Source organism: Pyrus communis, chromosome 4 (assembly GCF_963583255.1).
Source record: "Pyrus communis chromosome 4, drPyrComm1.1, whole genome shotgun sequence".
Lineage (NCBI taxonomy): Eukaryota > Viridiplantae > Streptophyta > Magnoliopsida > Rosales > Rosaceae > Pyrus > Pyrus communis.
Genome location: NC_084806.1, coordinates 19062840 through 19077403, shown reverse-complemented (window position 1 = coordinate 19077403; position 14564 = coordinate 19062840). Strand labels below are relative to the sequence as shown.

Genomic DNA, 14564 nt, shown 5'->3' with positions numbered 1-14564 from the left:
GCCAAGCCCTACAGCCTAGTAGTGGCATATAACGCTGCCTTGCTCCTTTTTAGAAGTGACGAAAAAGAACATAGTTACACGTTTTGATGAGTGAAGGGACCAATGATCATGAATTTTTAGTTAAGCAACCATTACTCCAATTGAGTTAAAGTTAAAGGGCCATTGCTACAATTTCCTCTTTCTTTTGGCATTTGTTAGTATCAAAATTCGTTGGAAAGCGCTGGGAGAATATTTCGCTTCAGCATTCCCGTAGTTGCGTTTCAGATTGGCGTATTTCGTTAGTAAATTCAATGAGCACGAAACAGAAACTATGTAATTAGTAAAACTCAATGTATCAAAATACAAGAGGACTGCTAGTCAGACGAAAGATTAAGCAACTAGAGAGGTAAACCGTAAGTGTTGGAAGGGAAACTCAAAAGCACCCCCACCCCTCACCCAATTGGGGATACAGCACCACCAAATACAGAGAGAATTATAAGTTATACTCACATCTCACTTGTGCTTCTCTTAAAAGGCATTCTCGCCAGCGTCTTATAACGTAAATATCTAATCCATATTATGAAAACCTGGAAGAAGTGAAGTGATGAAACCGAAAACGATCATCTGAATCTCTTTAACAATTCCCCACCACTGGTGACCACCATTGGCTCCATCAGCTGCCGGGGCATTCTCATTCTCTGCTGCTGGATTTCCTTCATCTACAGGCCGAATATCGTTCCCAGCCCCAGGCTGTCCATCTGCCATAAATTGTATGACACATTTTGTACTGTTAGTAAAGATAAGCAAAATATGACCTAAATAAACAGCAAAGAGTGATATGGTTCATCGGTATTCAGGAAGAATAGTAGAGTCCTTCAAAGTTCAAACTAGATATGCGTGCGCCTACCAATGATGTTACAGGGATGCATCATGCACAAAAGTCCACAATATAATTTTTCATTTATATTTTATTTGTTTAATTTTTTATTATTTGAGGGAATGCCCTACAATCTTGTCAAACAAATAGGATTACAACCACGTATTCAATGACCAACCCAAGAACCTCGAAAATCAAGTGGCATCAGGTGGGATTGAGGATAGATCCTAGGTTCAACCCATCTTGTAACCAAAAAGAAAAATCTTAGGACTCATTTGGTAATCATTTCGCTTTTTGGTTTTGGTTTTTGGTTTTCACTTTTTGTGATTGGGATAAGAAATACATAGGGGAAGTGGGAGGCGAAGAAGGTTGGTGGGAGAGATGTAGAAGAATAAGGAACAAGTGAGAACAAAATCTTGAAAGTGAAAACAACTTAAAAAGATTTTGGTTTTTGGCTTTTAGTTTTCATTTTTGTGTGCCTTTCCCTTATGTATTTCCCCTCTATCACTAAGACAAAAATTAAAAGCAAAAACCAAATGGTAATCCAACAGGCCCTCATGCTTTCTTTTACTGTTAAGTTTGGTCTAAAGCCCCACCAATATCCACCTCCACCAACCCTCCGAAAGGGTTGAGGCTAAACTAAACCTAATTTAAAACACCTTTCCATACGAAAACACCAGCATACGACAAACAAAATTGTTATCCAGAAAGTAATATGCATCTTCATTGTGAACTGCAATATGTGAAAGTGTCATCCAAAGCACATGTCACACTCAGCATACAACAAACAAAATTACCTGCCAAAGCAGCATTGTCAACACCCTGCCTTGCATTAGGAGGAACATTCCCGGCCCTGGCAGCCCTGGGCGGATGGGGGGGCACAGCTGCCCTATGCATGCCTTGAGAAAGCCATCGTACTAATGGTGTGAGCGAGCCAGTTTGATATCTGCAACATCCAACATCATCAAATCATCGAAATCCAGCTTCCATCCATGAAATTTCCAATAGTATTTTTGGTCAAAAGAAAGTCAATTACAGAAGAACCCAACTTTAGCTTTTTTCTTAATTAAAAAAAATCACAAAAGTCACATATTATATTAGTAGCGAGATAACATAAATCTCCTCATATTAAAAATGTTTATAAGTTCAGTTACTTACAAATAGACAATTGAAGCGAAAATCACAAGGAGAACCAGCCTTTGTCTAGATCCATCTTGGTTGAACAGAAATATTACAGCTGCAAGCTTTATAATAAGCAACACATCAAGCTGAAATGCAATCTGAAATCTCCTAACAACAACTTGTCTCTGAGGTCCAGGCTGTTGACGTTGTTGTTGTTGTTGTTGTTGTCCCTCTTGGCCTTGCTGCTCCCCTACAGTGCCAACCTCTGGACTTGCTCTAGCTCTGAGGGACCCATACATTCATGGTAAGAAAATAAGGATAATCAGCATAAGGCTCCTTACTATAACCTATCATGCTAGGTCGGAAAGTGAATTTTTACTATGTTAAAATCATGGTTAAACATCATTATGATGGTTTAGAATTAGAAGATTGTGTCACGGTGAAATTAACTTGAGTACCATTGACATACTTACGTGGGTATGTTGTAGGTAAGAGGAATAAGAGTGTTTAATGGAGCTCCTGTAACTGGGCCCATAAATGGGTGAACAGGAACAGCATAAATGCCTGCTCCACGGTTCATTTGCTCCTGATCTTGCGAAGGATTTAACCCAGGAACAAGAAGAGGATACATGACTGGTAACATCAGAAAATCACCATTTGGGAAAGATGGAAGCCCAGAGAGTGCTGGAACCTGAAAAAGAAGTCAAAAAGTGAATTGGAACATAGCCAAAGCCACCGCATTAATGCCATCACAAAGAGCATGCACATACTATTTCTTTAAACTACTAAAAACTTTAGAAGCATTAGTCTGCATTACTTTTCCTTTTCAATGGAAAATGCAGAAAAAAGAAGCTTCCACATTGATATGGCTATTGTACAATTATCGAACACATATTAAAGAAAGATATATTTGCTTCAATGAGTGACCAAAGGATTATCTTCAAAAGGAAAAACAAACAGGTTATGAAAGGATGAGGAGAAAGCTTAAAAAAAACCCTATCCATCAACCACACTACTGATATCAAATTATCAAAGGGTTATCATATTTTCACGATAATGTATTTTTAGATAGCAGTACAAATTATAGTTGCCTTGCTATATAATTATACACTTGTTTCTGCCTCCACAACTATGAATTATGCTCCATAATACCAGTCCTTCAACTACAAACATAAGATGCTCTCCGGAAATGTGTGTTTTCATCTTTCCACCATCCATCCATTCTTTAAAATACTAAATTAGCTTGGATATAGAGAATTTTTGAAATAGAGAAGGTTTACTCAATTGTTTAATGTTCAGAAAAATAAAACATAAATAAGAATTACGAAGTCCGTGCATTTTCCTCACTCGCCTATGCATAACCACTCAACGACAAAAGGAAAGGCACGTTTAAAACACTCAGAGCTCCGTTTTCTTGCAAGCACAAAATAAGGTTAGAACGAAAGTCGATACAGGCCAATCAAGAAAAGACCAAGAAATTATTTCTACTAATTAACATGACGGTGACAAAAATGCATAATCTCAACAAATTTATACCAAAACAAAAAAAATAAAAAATTCAGAAGAACTCCAATTTCCTATACGTACAATAACCCAAAAAATCTTACTATTAAGCACATAGGGAATAAACAAAAACAAAAAGCTAACAATGATAATCGTTCACGGTGATCCGTGAATATTGTCATTAAAAGCAGAAAATCCCCCATCCACAGCATTTTAAATTTTCTTCATAATTCGGTTGAAAACCCAGAGTTTTTTAACTACAATCTATTTACTAAACCCCCATCCCTCCCCGAGAAACATATTTTTATAATGTCCTAGCTACCAAAGAAAATAATTGCAATCCAAACAATTTGTCAATGACACACACACACACACACACACACACACACACACACACACACACTGAATAAATAGCTTAAAGAAGAAATCAAGTAAGAGGAAAAACGAAAGCTGGAAAGCCAAAATTGATAGGCGGCATTAATTCGAAATAGGATAAGAAATCAAAAACCCTTATTGGATTGAAGCTTTTAAACACCAATTTGCATGCTTTTCCTTTTCAATTGAAGGAAAGAACCCTAGGATTGAAAATTGTTTGCAGAAATTGGGAAATTCGGATTGAGATTTATGAACCTGCGATTTCTTCAGAGTTTCTTCGGGGGAATTCGGTGTAGAAGAAGGTTGCAAGCTGGACGACAACGTTTTGGGTTCTTCCGCCATTTCCAAGGAAAGTCTGATCTGCTTCGCACTCCCTCGCGATTTGCTGTCTAACAATTAGATCCTGTCGAGGCGACGATGTGGATGAAATTTTCTCTTTATTGTTAATTGAATATGAGTTTATGACGTGGAGTTTTTGTAGTTCCGCCAATAAGGAGGTGACAAGTCAGCCGGAATGAGTAGAGGTTGGTTTGGGTGTAAGCTTTGCTAGGTTTTTCAAGAGATTATGGTAAAGTCACATGGTGGACAAATTATAATTGAAAGACTTAATCCTAGTGTAAAGTTACATTTAAAGAATTAAAAACCAACAAATCATGTCTTGCCACATACTTATCGATTATATTGACAAAAAAAAAAAAAAAAATGAATTGTTATTGACACTCCAAAAATCTCATTCCGCACTCTAAACTTCCTATAATCAGAAAGAAAAATACAATTGTGAGAAGTATAGATTGATAAAAAGAGAAGCTCAAAGTATAGTCCGTATTACGTATCCGATCCTCGTTGAACTCCGTTGATTTTGGTGTTTATGTAGGAACATGATGTTAGGGAAAAGCTCGAGCAACACCAAACTATGATGAAGCTCTTCCAATTACTGAATTTTAATTACTTTTCAAATTTAATCACTCTCTCTCTCTTGTGCGGTCTAAATTCAAATTGGAAAACAATAGCATCTCTTAGAGAATGAAACTATTATTAACACTCCAAAATCTCATTATACACTCCTTGTAAGTGTATTTTTTTTTTCTAATTATAGAAAGTTTAAAGTGCCAAATGAGATTTTTAGAATGCGTAGTGAGATATGACTTTATTGTTGTTTGAGCTTGAGCACCTTGGTACTCCGCTTGCCATTTAGGCTCTTATCATGTGTTCAAAAATTGAAAATAAAAAAATAGAAAATAAAACCTACTTAAAATTGTGTTCTCGCATCCTTCCCACCTCCCTCCTCTTTCTTCTTTGTATTTCCTCTTTATTTCTAATAAAAAGGAAACAACTAAAAATTAAAAACGAAATGGCTATTAAGCGGGCCTGAATAATTAGTAGAGTTCTCAAACTTACCAACAATTTTAACCATTGATAAGTTTGACTTTAGTTGAACTGAGACTAACTTAATCAGAGAGTTCAAAATTTTGGTTTTATGAAATCTGGCTACGACACAAAATAAATGCTATTTATACAAGAGAACAAGAATCTTCAACATCCCGTCCACTCCATTTTACAACGCTAATTTCATGACACTTCCATCATCTCCAGAACCCAAACCCGAACACACCATTGTGTCCCGTCTGGCCACGCGTGTCCAATATGGTGCTGCCGAACAACTACAAGATGGCTTCTTCACCTTTGCATACTCTGAATCACAAGCACAAGGTAGAAGATTGATCCTCTGTCCACAATACATAAACCAGGATGACTGATTTCCAACTCAGGGGCCATTATTCAGTTGATACACATGAGTGTAATCCATTTCTAATAAAGACCTGAAACTGTAAAGATGATGACAAACGCATGTATGGAAATTTCATCTAGCAAGTGATAAACTAAGAATTTTTGAGTTGATGCGCATCATCCCTGAACAAAGCAGAAACATGCAAGCCCTTAAATCAAAAAGAGATATGAGAGAATAGAGAAAACATATGCAGATCTTGAAAGGAAACTTGCGGTTTGGGGTTAAATTTTATTGGGAAGTTTCTGAGGTGCGAAAAGAGAGAGAGAGAGAGAGAGAGAGAGAGAGAGAGAGAGAGAGAGAGGGAAGATTCTGCAAACCAACTTTCATACCCACAACAAAGATTTGGATCTAATCCAAGTGTTTGTTCAGAGACGAGAGACAAAGAAGAGAGAAAGGAAAGCGCAGAGAGAAAAGAAACGAGATGGGTGAAAGAGAAGATAATGAGTCATAGAAGTACCCTCACAAAAGGGTGATGCGCTTGGCATATGACAAAATCTAATATGAAATAGGACAAAACTGACTGTAAGCCTCAAATTGCAACTTTTTCAATTTCAAGGGGGCACAAAAGAAGTTTTTCTCAGGTGGCAAAGTGACACCAGACAAAGTGTGATGGGCATAGGTGTAGTTTTCCCTTAGCTTGCTAGGCTCTTTACAGCCCAAAATTTTCTTCTCTCGAAGCCTTGAGATACTTAGCAAAGCCAAGCGAGCTTGGTCTAGTCTCAACCTTGGCAAGGTTTAAAAGAGCCGTTCACAGACGCACACACCATCATCCAAACTCAGAACGTTGTAGCAAAGCACGTAGAAACAGAAATTCAAAACTAGAAAAGAAGATAGAGAGAAGCCACAAGATCATACACCTGAATACACGATAAGACTCTATAAATAAAGATCATTTATCTGGGGGATAAAGTTGTGACTGCGTGGATGCATATACAACATGCTCAACATTTAATATTTCATTCCCTTCTGTTGTTGGGTGTTATTATTTCAAACTATACAGCAACAGAACACAAACAGAATTGCTGAAGATATTACTTACAAAATATCAATACAAACAAGCGGGTTTACCACCAAGGTCGAAACTAACAGCCTAAACCTAAACAGAGATAAGTTAAATCCATATCCTAAGGGGCAATGACAACACTATTTTGGTCATGATATGCGTGCAAAGGAGCATCAGTGGTTGTCATAAGTAAGGGAACTCACCCAAGCAAACAGGCTGATAGAGAGATGAGAAAACCTTAATCATCCTCACAGCGAGAGGGCTTCTGTGAATCAGTCAAAACCTTTACCTCCACCTCCACCTCCACCTCTATTTCTGTTGATCCTTCTGCCTCCTTATCCACTTCCCTTGTTTCTGCAGATCCAGTACCTGATCATACCCAAAATATTTATTAAGAGCTAAAACATGAAACTCAAATAATCATTTGTTTATATATTAGTCCCTTGCATTTAAAACTAGCATGGAAGATGATAAAATAAGCAAACAGCACTCATCTCATCCATTCAAAAGCATAGATATCATTTCATTTTCTTCCAGGTCAACTTTCCATAATCAATTAGACATTTCATGACGGATATCGGGAAACATTTGGCATCTCCATCATGTCCCAAATATGTTCACCAATGAAGCTACAATTGAAGCCCTTGAAGGTATCCAAACACAAAAGGTCCCATTAATTGCCACAAAACAAAACTAAAAGCCCATTTCAATTGATAAAAAGAAAAACAAACTAAAAACATTTTTTAATACACAAAAGCTAAAAACCCACTTCGATTCCTTGTAAAAAAAAGCAATTCCACCACCCCATCAAACAAAAACTAATTAATAACAATTTGCAACTACAAAAATAAAAAAAATCACACAAATACTTAGAACTAAAAACCCAGTTCAATTCCTTATAATAACCAGCAATTCCACCAAAAACTAAACACACTTCCTACATGCATAAAACAAAGAAAAAGAAATTGCCCATACCGCCATTGATAAAAAATTGGGAGCAAGGCCATCCACGATCAGTGGCCACAGAGAGGGTTTCTTCATCCGTGAGCTGGTCAGCCAATTTGCCAACCAAGTCGGTCACTTTCAACGGGGCGCGTCGAGGTGGGACCCAGAACGAGGAGCCGGGGACAAAGGGGAGCCAATCGGGCGTGGCCCTCTGGACGACGATGGTCTGAACGATGTCGTCCAGTTTCTTGAGCATTAATTTCTCTGAATCACTTGGCGACGACGAGGTGGAGGGGTCGAGCTCGATCTCGATTAACTCGGCCTTGCCGGATCGGGAGGAGCGGGCGCGGTGAGCTTGGGTGAGGGAGGGTGGGAGGAGCGGGCGGCGAAGGAGCGATTGACGGAGATGGAGAGTTTGAGTGAGGAGTCGGGCCATTTGGCGGACTGTTGGAACTTGGAACTGTGTAATTAGGGGAGGGAGAGGGAGAGAGAGAGAGAGTATTTATGCAAGGTGGAGGACTACTTAGAGCAACTCCACCGTAGGTGGGTGCTCGGGGGACAGGCAAGAGAAAAGGGGCCCGAGGATCTGTGGACCGCTTCCAGCGTGAAGGAGCCCGAGTGGAAGTGGAGGCCCGAGCTTCGGGCTCGTGAAAAATTGCCAGCCTGAGAGCCCGAGTGGATGTGACGCCAGCGCTGACATCAGCATGGTGTCAGGCCTTTTTATATTTTTTTCTGTCAGGCGCGTGCACCTCACTCGCGCGTGGGGGCGCGTCGCCGACACAAAATCAGAAAAATTAGAAAAATCAGAAAAATCAGTAACTTTTTCAATTACCGTTGGGAGCCACGTGGCTTCCCACGGTCCGTTCGATCTCAACGGCTTTTAACTTGGACCGTTCGATCTCAACGGTAAAAAAAAATAAAAAAAATCCTATTTAATATCCACCGTTCGATCTGAGATCAACGGTGGATATTAATATGCTTTATAAATAAATAAATAAATAAATAAAAGAAAAAATAGTTTTAAAATAAAGAAAAGTTACCATTGTGACACGTGGTACAATCTGGAGTGTTGGAATTCAAAATTTTTTTTATATCCAACGGCAGAGATTAATTAGTTGAATAAAAATTAAAAAAATATTGTAAAAAAATTGTAAAAACTTCGAAAAAAATATCTAAAATTTTTAAAAAAAAAATTGTTTTTACTTTTCTATAAATACCTTCTCATTATCATCTACCTTACACCACAATTTCATATTTTCTCAACTACTTTCAATCACATTCCTTTCTTTCTCTCAAAGTTTCAATCCATTTTTTTTTTCAACAAAATGACTAGTGATGCAGGTACAAATTGGTCGCTTCTTGAAGATGTTGCTTTGTGTACTAGCTGGGTTGAAGTTACTCATAGTTCGCTTACGGGTAATGAGATGCAGTTGCGAGAAATATGAAGTCTTATTCATACCAATTATCTTGAGAAAATTGGTGGGAAAAGAACCAAAGAATCGATGTCCAGTCGTTGGAAATTACTTAGCCAATCGTTTAGTACGTGGAGAGACGCCTTGGCACAAGCTAGTAGCAATATTCGAAGTGGGGAAAATTACTCGGATTAGGTAACAATATATTATTTGTTTGTTTGTACTATACCCAAATTTACATTATAATTATTTGTTTGTATTATTTATTTGTTACCTACTTACATTATAATTATTTGTTTGTATTATTTATTTGTTACCTATTTTCATTATAATTGTTTCTTCTCCCGCATTGTGTAGGAACTTCAAGCACAAGCTTGGTACGCTGCCAAAACCAAAAGCAAAAATAAATCATTCAACAATTGGGAATGTTGGAATATTGTCAAAGATTGCCCTAAATTTAGAGTTGTGCCTGTCGGTCCAGAAGTTTTCATGAACAGCACCCCTCTACACTCTACACCCGATCATGTCTCGCATGTTCATGAAGATGATGCAGAAGAAGTGCCCGAAACGCCCCTCCCTGAACAAGCGTCGGGTTCGACCCGTTATCCAATTAGGCCTCAAGGTAAGAAGGCTTCAAAGAGAAAAAGGAGTGCTTCCAAGAATGATTATGCAAAGTTCATGGAAGAACTTACTCGCCAAGGTGAATTGACTTTGGCGAGGGAAATGGCAAAATATGAGGCTGATAAGGCTAGAGAGGATGCAAAAGTTGCAGTTATTGAGAGAGAATTTCAGGCTACTGAGAGAGAAAGAGAGCTACTTAGGCAAGAAAGGGAACATGTTAGAGAAGAAAAACGGACTCAACGAGATCGTGAGATTATGAACACGCCTTTAGAAGGGAAGTCTCCAAATTCTAAAATTTTTTGGAAGTTAGAGAAAGCTGACATGGTGTGAAGGAGGCATGCAAGAGAAGCGAGAGCAAGCCAAGATGGTCCTAGCACCACAAGAGAAGATCATCCTAGCACCACAAATTGGTTTAGTGATGATGAATAGAGTAGTTTTTGTAATCGGAGCCCATAATTTTCCAATCACTTTGGGTTGTAATTTATTATTTATTGCATATAGTACTTTATGTTGTGTCCAATTTATTGAATATTTATTCAAATGAATTTGGTAAGTTATTTATACTAAGAGAATATTTATTGAAATGATAAAAACACGCCAAATAAAATTACATAAGCATACCGAATAATAAAAAACTCACTAAAAAAATTACCTAAACATACCAAATAATAAAACACACCAAATAAAATAACATAAACATACCAAATTCAAAAAAACACACTAAATGAACTTAATTATCTTCAGCTTGTTTCAATACCCACTGGTGCTTTATCAAGTCAATTTGTCGGGCATTATGCATGTCTGGCATTTGAAATGCAGTATATCGTTGAATGAGCCTTTCATTGTAACGTCCATCCCTTTGTAACGGCTCATGTTGCACGGGCTCATCGGTGGCGTCATGAGCACAATATATACGTGTTCTTGAATTGTTCATCATGTCTGGCTCATATTCATCAACGGCTTCATAATCTTACTCATCTTCCACAATCATGTTATGAAGAATGATGCACGTCATCATGATGGATCGAAGCAACTCTACATCAAACAATCTGGCAGCACCCTGGACGATTGCCCAGCGAGCTTGGAGGATACCGAAATAACGCTCCACATCCTTCCTGCACCCCTCTTGACAGCTTGCAAAGTGTTTTTCCTTTGCACTTCGCGGACGTGGCATTATTTTGACAAATGTTGACCACCGCAGGTAAATGCCGTCAGCTAGGTAGTATAGCCCGTTGTACATACGTCCGTTGACCTCATACGTGACTTTTGGTGTCTTTCCTTGCAAGACATCGTTGAACACTGGGGATTGGGCAAGGACGTTGATGTCATTTTGAGCTCCCGGAACCCCAAAAAAGGTGTGCCAAATCCATGTATCAAAAGATGCCACCGCCTCCAAAATGATACTTTTTGCTCCTTTTCTGTCCCTATAAGCGCCTTGCCATGCACTTGGACAATTTTTTTCACGTCCAGTGCATACAATCAATGCTTCCAATCATCCCAGGAATACCATGCATCTTGGCCTTCTTCAGAAGCCGTTCCAAGTCCATGTTTATAGGTTTCCGGAGGTACTCTGCGGTGTAGATAGATTTGATTGCTCCGCAAAACCTCATCAGGGACTCAAGAATGGTTGATTTCCCCATCCTCGTTATCTCATCCACTTGGTCTGCAGATGCTCCATATGCAAGCATCCGCAAGGCAGCAGTAATTTTTTGCTGAGGAAGGAGACCCATAGCACCAAAAGTATCTTTCTTTTGCACAAAGTAAGAATCATGGTTGCAAACAACAATCATGATTTTGTTGAACAAATGTCGTTCCATTTTAAAACGACGTCTAAAGTACGTATCAGGGAATGCACTATTAGGGACAAAATAATCTTCCAAGAGTTTTATACCTCGTCGTTGCCTTCTTCTATCAAGGTTTCCGGAATGATTGGGCCTGCAGATCTGAGCCACGGCTTGGATGACTCGACTGGAATGTGAGGCTCTGCCCATTCTTACTTCGTCATCTCTCCTTCTACTCTCCTCATCCTCTTCCCGCTCATTTTTTGCCACCTGGTGATTGAACATTCCTTCTGATTGGTTAAACAATTCTTCCTCTTCCTGATCGAGTTCCCTCATCATCCTTGAGGAAGAAGAAGGCATTGTAAGAAAGAAGCAGAAACTATGAATAATGATACAGATTTTTGTGAAGAATGAAGCATAAACTATGAATAATGATAGAGATCTTGAAAAAATTGGTGTGAGATTTGTGAGGATGAATGGTGGATTATATGGAGGATTCAAAAAGGATTAGGTTGTAGATAATGCCACGTGGCATGCCGTCATCCATTAAAAATCTAATGGAAATCTATCCTCAAAGATTGTAAACAGATTATGACACGTAGCGCGACGCGATTGGTTAATAATCTTATCAGAAATCCATCACCAATAATTGTATGTTCGGATAATGACACACGGCGTAACGAGAACGATTAAAAATCTTATCGGAAAATCCATTCCTAGTAATTGTCTTTTCGGATTTTATGACAAGTGGCGCAACGAGAACGATTAAAAATCTTATCCGAAATTACAAATAAAATTATTTTGTATTATTTAATAATACTTCGGATAATGACATGTGGCGCAACGAGAACGATTAAAAATCTTATCTGAAATTACAATTAAAATTATTTTGAATTATTTTATAAATAAAAAAATACTAATATTTTATTGTCTATTGCCAGAGCTATTGTAGTGTAACGGTGGAGATGCAAAAGGCGATTACTGTTCATTAAGGGCAGTTACTGTTCATTAGGTGGATCGAATAGTGAATAGCTTGGGGGGAGGGCTCCAACGCTAGAGTTGCTCTTAGGGGATGGTGTTTGCTCGCGGGTTGGAAAGTGCGTGGATTGGCGCGGTACGTGGTGGGAAGAAGGTGACATCATGTAAAAGCATTTTAAACAGTTTTTGTTAAGGTAAATTGTCATTTGACCTATGAATTATTAGTTCAATTAAAATTGCCTTCCTGAACTATTTTTTTTGATAAATTAATCTCCTGAACTATTTGAAATAAATCAATGAACCCCTTGTCGGTAGATTCCGCCTACAATTATGTCAAATTCAAGGATAAAGTAGTCTTTTCATCATCAATTATTACATGTCACTTATAACCACCAATAAATTTTGACATGTGGGCACATAATAATGTGTAATAACAATGTTAAATTGTATGTTATGCAAACGTTTGGTTTCTTTATGTTTTTTTATTATGCTATAAGTTTTTGAATTATTCCTTGTCCACGTGTCATTATTTTATTAATGGTTATAACTAACAAGTAAAAATTGATGATAAAAAGATTATTTTGCCCTTGAATTTGACGGAATAGTGGATAAAATCTAACGACAAGGGGTTAATTGGCTTATTTTAAACAGTTCAAGGGGTTAATTTACCAAAAAAATAGTTTAGGGGGTCACTTTCAACTAAGGTAATAGTTTAGGGGGTCAACCCACAGTTTACCCTATTGTTAATGTGGCTAGTTAATAGTGAAAAATCAGTTTGATATCTATTTCATTTTCAGTTTAATTTAGATTCAGTTGATAATTATTTTATTTTTAGTTTGCAAAAAATAAAAAGTAAAAACTTATCAAACGACCCTATAATTTGCAAAAAATTGAAAACTTAAAACTAAAATTTGAAAACTATTGTAAACTTTCCTAGTTAAAGTGTGATTGTGTAAATCCTAGATTAGATTTGATTCTAGTTATCCTTTCCTATTTTAACTTGTATTCCTTGGGGATGAAGGAATTTCTTCTCTCATTGACTACTATAAATAAAGGCACTAGGATAACACACACATTCCCTTACAATTCTACAAACACATCTCTCTCAATCTTTGTTCTCCTTGTCGCCGGTCCTTTTACCTTTGCCAGATAAAATAGGCTACAACATGTTATCAGCACACTCCTACCACTGCACTTAGGAATTTGACGAGGAAATTTTATGCATAAAACCAATTTATCCATATCATCATGCAATTAGGCTTTTTCAAAACAACGGTTTTTATCTCGATATTTTTGCAGCCCTGATAACATGAACATTCACCATAATGTATGACCTAACTTTACGTTTTTCGAATTTTAGATTCTACATAAATCGTATATGCATTATATTCATAATTGTTGAAATATGTGAATTTAATATTTTCCACGAATTGCATCAAATATATGTACATGCATTAAACTATTGAATTGAAAAAAAAAAAAAAAAAAAAAAGGAAGCAAGAATCACCCGTTAGGGTTCTTCGAACCCCCGACCTCGCCCAGGCTTGCAGGTTGAGTTGCCCCAAATCGCAACCAGAGCCATCGACTCCTGCCCTGACCCTATGTCACTAGGCTCCCCACGCCTAGCCAAGAACCATTAAGCCATGGAACCAGAAGCACCGACCTTCAAAACCTAGAAAAACCTGACACCATTAATGGTGTTCGTGTCCACATCGACCAAGAGCATGGCCTGCAACCACCACCCTGAATGTTTCGTTAATGTCATTGACGACCAGCAGTTGTCTTACAACGAAATTGGACCGAGATTCATCAGAATTTTTCTATAAACCCGATTCAAATTTCTAGGGTTTTGTTAGAACGATTGGATTTTTTTCAAAACCTCCGTTTATATTTGAGGTCTCTGTTGACCCATGGACTCGCCCCGAGCATTGTTGTCCCAAAACACAGCCGCCTGAAGTGGTGGCGCCAGTTTTTCTTCCCTGGTGAACACACCCATCTACGGTTGGGGTGTTTTTGGACCCAACCTGAGCCCTATTGGGCTCCATCTCTCGGCCTATTCCCTATTTCCTTTTTTGGGTTCCCTGTATTGGCCCAAAACCGTTTGATCGGCCCACGCAAAGAAAAAAAAAATAGTTTTTTTTTTTTTTTTTTTTTTTTTTTTCTTTTCTGGTTGGGCTCG

General features: G+C 38.0%; 2 protein-coding genes across 4 annotated transcripts; both read right to left on the bottom strand.

Annotated features, from left to right (window-relative positions):
* Positions 1 to 291: 291 nt before the first annotated feature.
* LOC137730871 (uncharacterized) lies at positions 292 to 4269 on the bottom strand. The gene is made up of 5 exons (XM_068469863.1): positions 4112 to 4269; positions 2452 to 2669; positions 2015 to 2260; positions 1654 to 1802; positions 292 to 737 (listed from the first exon to the last, which is right to left on the bottom strand). The coding sequence occupies exons 1-5, from the start codon at positions 4196 to 4198 to the stop codon at positions 547 to 549; spliced, it is 891 nt and encodes a 296-aa protein (XP_068325964.1). The 5' UTR covers positions 4199 to 4269; the 3' UTR covers positions 292 to 546.
* Positions 4270 to 5291: 1022 nt separating this feature from the next.
* On the bottom strand, positions 5292 to 8062 carry LOC137731889 (uncharacterized). 3 transcript variants are annotated; one of them, XM_068471138.1, is made up of 3 exons: positions 7624 to 8062; positions 6852 to 7017; positions 5292 to 5582 (listed from the first exon to the last, which is right to left on the bottom strand). In XM_068471138.1, the coding sequence occupies exons 1-2, from the start codon at positions 8027 to 8029 to the stop codon at positions 6887 to 6889; spliced, it is 537 nt and encodes a 178-aa protein (XP_068327239.1). In that variant the 5' UTR covers positions 8030 to 8062; the 3' UTR covers positions 5292 to 5582; positions 6852 to 6886. The 3 variants fall into 3 exon arrangements, with proteins under 3 accessions (XP_068327239.1, XP_068327238.1, XP_068327237.1); XM_068471137.1 differs by having other exon boundaries at positions 5292 to 5548; XM_068471136.1 differs by lacking the exon at positions 5292 to 5582 and having other exon boundaries at positions 6508 to 7017.
* Between the last annotated feature and the right edge of the window lie 6502 nt (positions 8063 to 14564).

What these genes read in the sequence shown, in the direction of transcription:
- LOC137730871 (XM_068469863.1), bottom strand. Translation starts at nt 4,198, where the DNA reads ATGGCGGAAGAACCCAAAACGTTGTCGTCCAGCTTGCAACCTTCTTCT. An exon ending in CTTACCTACAACATACCCAC is followed by an intron (nt 2,261 to 2,451) that starts GTAAGTATGTCA and finishes TGGGTCCCTCAG; the next exon opens with AGCTAGAGCAAGTCCAGAGG. An exon ending in TTCGCTTCAATTGTCTATTT is followed by an intron (nt 1,803 to 2,014) that starts GTAAGTAACTGA and finishes TGGATGTTGCAG; the next exon opens with ATATCAAACTGGCTCGCTCA.
- LOC137731889 (XM_068471138.1), bottom strand. Translation starts at nt 8,029, where the DNA reads ATGGCCCGACTCCTCACTCAAACTCTCCATCTCCGTCAATCGCTCCTT. An exon ending in CCAATTTTTTATCAATGGCG is followed by an intron (nt 7,018 to 7,623) that starts GTATGGGCAATT and finishes GGGTATGATCAG; the next exon opens with GTACTGGATCTGCAGAAACA.